Below are 3895 nucleotides of genomic sequence, written 5' to 3'. Positions count from 1 at the left end.
TAATTCAAGCAAATGTGATTCAAATATTCCTATGTACTGCTACATCAAAATCTGATGTGGCTAAGAACCATCCTTCTCAGATTTTGGTCACATTGAAAGATTCATTTTTTAGTGCACTGAAACTGGTGATTACAAAGACAAAATTTTATAAGGATGAAACCGAGTTGAGTATTTGCCTATTGATTCAAAATAAAAGAGATTCTCTTACAACAACACGAATAACTACAATTAGTAATATTAGGAAAAAGAGGAGAAAAGAAAATAAAAGAAGTTTCACCAAGAACGAGCTAGTATATATATCAACTTCAAGCAAACTTTTATTTTCAGCCTTCCTTTAAAGTTACTTCATCTGTACAATTTATGTGATATCTTAAATTCATTGAGAATTAACTTAGCTTGACTAATTTTTTAAGTAATTACAACTATGCACTAAACAGGAATCATCCCTGTCGTCACCTCATTCTCATACGGCGTCAAATTCAAATCCAAAAACAAATTTCTTTCAGTACTACCCTTATATTTCTTGTCGTGAACAGCTTCTGCAAATTCATCACTCTTCGAATTCTGCTTCAATTTCTTCTTCTTCTGCTCGAGTTGATTTAATTCATCGCGATGTTTTCTCATGTGTCCGCCCAAAGCTTGACCCAGAGCAAACTCTTCGCCACAAAGGAAGCATTTGTGTTTTTTGGGCTTAACGGGTAATAATTCGTCGGTATTACTCGTCGCGATGAGCTTATTCATCGTATTCTTGTGGCTCGTTCTATGCCCTCCAAGTGCTTGAAACGAATCAAATTTTTTCTTGCATGTCTTGCACTCGAAGAGTTTAGATCGTCCTAGCGACTCGTTCCTCTTCATTATATCCACACAATTCGCCATTGCGAATTTCTCTACTGATTCTTCTTCTACTCTTCTTCTCTTCGACATCGGCATGGCCATGGTCGTGCTAGATGTACTAGTCGCTTTAATTTCTCAGTGTTTCTGAGAATACTATAAAAAAGAACAGAATTAGTTACGAACTTCGTCGCTTTTGATGTTTAGCTATAGAATTTAAAGAGTAGTCGACTTGTTGGTGGCAGGGGACTGGTCTATGGCTATAAATAGTGTTGGGAATATTGGAGTGAGTCCAATGGTGAGTGAGATTTAGCTTTTAATAGTAATAGTAATACTTGTTGTACTTGAAGTATAAGTGAGAAGAATTATTGCGTTACTAGTACTATATATAGTAATGTCCGCTTTCCTTTTCCAAGACTGAGTTGGACTGTCCTCTTTCCTTTTCCAGGACCGAGTTGGACTGAGTTTTGTTATGCAAAAACAAAAAAGGAAAGAAATTAAAAGGGATAATTTAAAAGCTGAACTTTAATTAGAGTCATTAGACGCGTATAAATACACGATGTTTTTTAGTAACAGCTTGTAGTTACGCCTTGTTTTAACTGTTTTTCTTTTTTCTGATTTAATTTTATACACGGACTGATCTTTAACAAGCTGTTTGCCTTATTTGATCTTTATGTGACTAATTCTAATAATTATGGAGAATTACTTGTATAATTATCCTTTAGGTGATGTAATAGTTGATAGCGTGAAAGTTTATTTACACTCGGTATAAAAAGTTAAATTCTTTCTTTTTTCTTTTTCTCTTGTCCAAAGTCCACGTAAGGCGTTTGAGTGTAAGAATTAAGGAATATAGTTGTAATTAACAAAGACTTCCTTTAAAGTTATCCCTCTATCCTAATTTATGTTTGATTAATTTTTGAAGCTAAAATAGATTGGATGAGCTCAATATTTTAAAATTAAAATTTAGATATTAAAAAACTATATGACAATACTATAAATTGCAATTTTTTTCCATGTCAACATGATAAAAATATATATTTTAAAATATTAACCAAAATTCACATAGTTTAAAATGTTGTTCAATTTCAAGAATTGACTAAATACTCTTCAAACAATATAGGATTAGAAGGAAGATTCACGCTAATTTAGAGAAAGGAAAGACCACTTATTATTACCAATTGTCATTTGAAGAATAAGAAAAGAAGCTCTATGGTTTCACTTTCTAGGAAAAAAATGTGAGTCACTGGGAATTTTAAAAAGAAAATTAGTACTACTAAATTAAATTAAGGTGCGCGAATAACAGACGCGGTTTCCTTAACATAAGAGGATAAGGACTCTCATGGTTCATTAGGATATAATTTATATCCACTCATACTGTAGTTTTTATAACATTTGTGTAATTTAATTTGAAAATTAGTTTATTTTATTTTTCAAATTATTAATTTCATTAATTATGAATAATAACTAGTAATCACTTTTTAAATGATATATGACGGTATAAAAATCTTTTACAACCGCAAGTGTATAAGAATAATCCATTTGAATTAAAGTACGCTTAAATAGTTCGAACATAATAAAAAATAATTCAAAAGAAGTTATAGTGTTATCAGCCACCCATGATGTCTAACGAGCAGGCATAGCACCCTTCCCTTCTTCATCTTTCGGTGGTGGATTTGGTTTTGGATGGTGAAATATAGTGTTTTTTAAAATAAAATAATTTTTTTTGGTAAAGTAAGCCTTTTTGTTGGTGTTGGTTTGCTAAGATTACTTCAAATTGAAAATCCTAAGCTTCTTCTCATTGGCTCCTTTTAGAGTATGGTTGTGGGAAATGTGGGTTTGGTGACAATGGCAGTATGGTGGTGGTTTAATGGTGGGTTTGGTGGTGTATAGTGAGGAAGAAGTAAGTAGGATGACATGACATTTTAAAAAAAAAAAATCTGACATAGTATCTAATGTGGCAGTGACATGGCGATGATATGGCGAGAGTGTAAAACACCTCTCATTATGTGACTGGTTATATGTGTGTTAGGGTGGTATTAATTCCACAAAAATAAAGATAAAACGGGTAATAGGTCACCCGATTAGTTGGCGTGTGAACTCGACTTTTCAAGTATTGTTCGGAGTGCAATCCATATCTCATGTATATATACTAATACTAAAAATATCTATCTATTTGAATAATTATAAAGTGAATCTTTATACGTTTTTAGTAAATTTCCACTTACTATTTCTCCGACGATGACAAAAGAGCTCTCAATTGACTATTGCTTAAAATTTCATTTTAACAACAACCGCATAACCCAAATTTGCAAGTTTGGACAACAGAGACTAATAAATGGGCCAGAAGTCGGTAAGCACTTATGTCCGTTTTTAGGCTATGTTAGCACTTATGCGCCCTTTTTATGTGAGTGACCCAAACATATATTAAAGGAAGTGTTGTAGAAACCTCAACGAAATTTACCCGAAAGAAATATTCCCACTCACTTCATTTTATTACTCAAACGCGGCCAGTCAGCAAAATACTTTGAAAACGACCCATTAATTAAATCTGACCATATGTCTTAACCCACAAGGAAAACAAAACAACAAACTTTGAATAACACGTTGTGTATTAAATTACATCTACAACCTTTGGCTCAAACCTATAAATATGTGTGTTTAACCTTAAAAATATAGAACAGTTAAATTTATATGAGGTGCTAAAGATATGCAGCTAAATTCAATTAAAGATTTGAATAGGGTGATATATGATGGAATGGACAAAGAGTCAAATCTAACCAAGTGCTGGACTCGTGTGACCTCGGGCTAGGAAACCGAGGTCGGTATCCTTTTGTTACGAGCTATCAAGAAACGCAAACGAAGTAAAGCTCAAGAACAGATGGAAACAGATGCTATATTCTCTTATGATTATTGATATGAATTCTTTCTCTCTTCTGTGTTGCCAACCCTTTTCATGAATGGAGGCCTCCCCTTTATATAGTAGAGGAATTTCAAACCCAGTACAACTCTAAATAAAGCAAGTAAATCTGGTGACGTACTGCGTCGCGGGATTGACGCCGAATAT

The 3895-nt window shown here is 33.1% G+C and overlaps 1 protein-coding gene across 1 annotated transcript; it reads right to left on the bottom strand.

The window, feature by feature from the left end:
- Positions 1 to 205: 205 nt before the first annotated feature.
- Positions 206 to 1579, bottom strand: LOC132062999 (zinc finger protein ZAT11-like). Its single transcript, XM_059455453.1, has one exon. It carries the CDS (start codon positions 934 to 936, stop codon positions 430 to 432), a length of 507 nt encoding a protein of 168 aa, XP_059311436.1. The 5' UTR covers positions 937 to 1579; the 3' UTR covers positions 206 to 429.
- Between the last annotated feature and the right edge of the window lie 2316 nt (positions 1580 to 3895).

Source organism: Lycium ferocissimum, chromosome 7, assembly GCF_029784015.1.
Source record: "Lycium ferocissimum isolate CSIRO_LF1 chromosome 7, AGI_CSIRO_Lferr_CH_V1, whole genome shotgun sequence".
Lineage (NCBI taxonomy): Eukaryota > Viridiplantae > Streptophyta > Magnoliopsida > Solanales > Solanaceae > Lycium > Lycium ferocissimum.
This window is presented reverse-complemented; position numbering and strand designations above follow the sequence as displayed.

What these genes read in the sequence shown, in the direction of transcription:
- LOC132062999 (XM_059455453.1), bottom strand. Translation starts at nt 936, where the DNA reads ATGGCCATGCCGATGTCGAAGAGAAGAAGAGTAGAAGAAGAATCAGTA.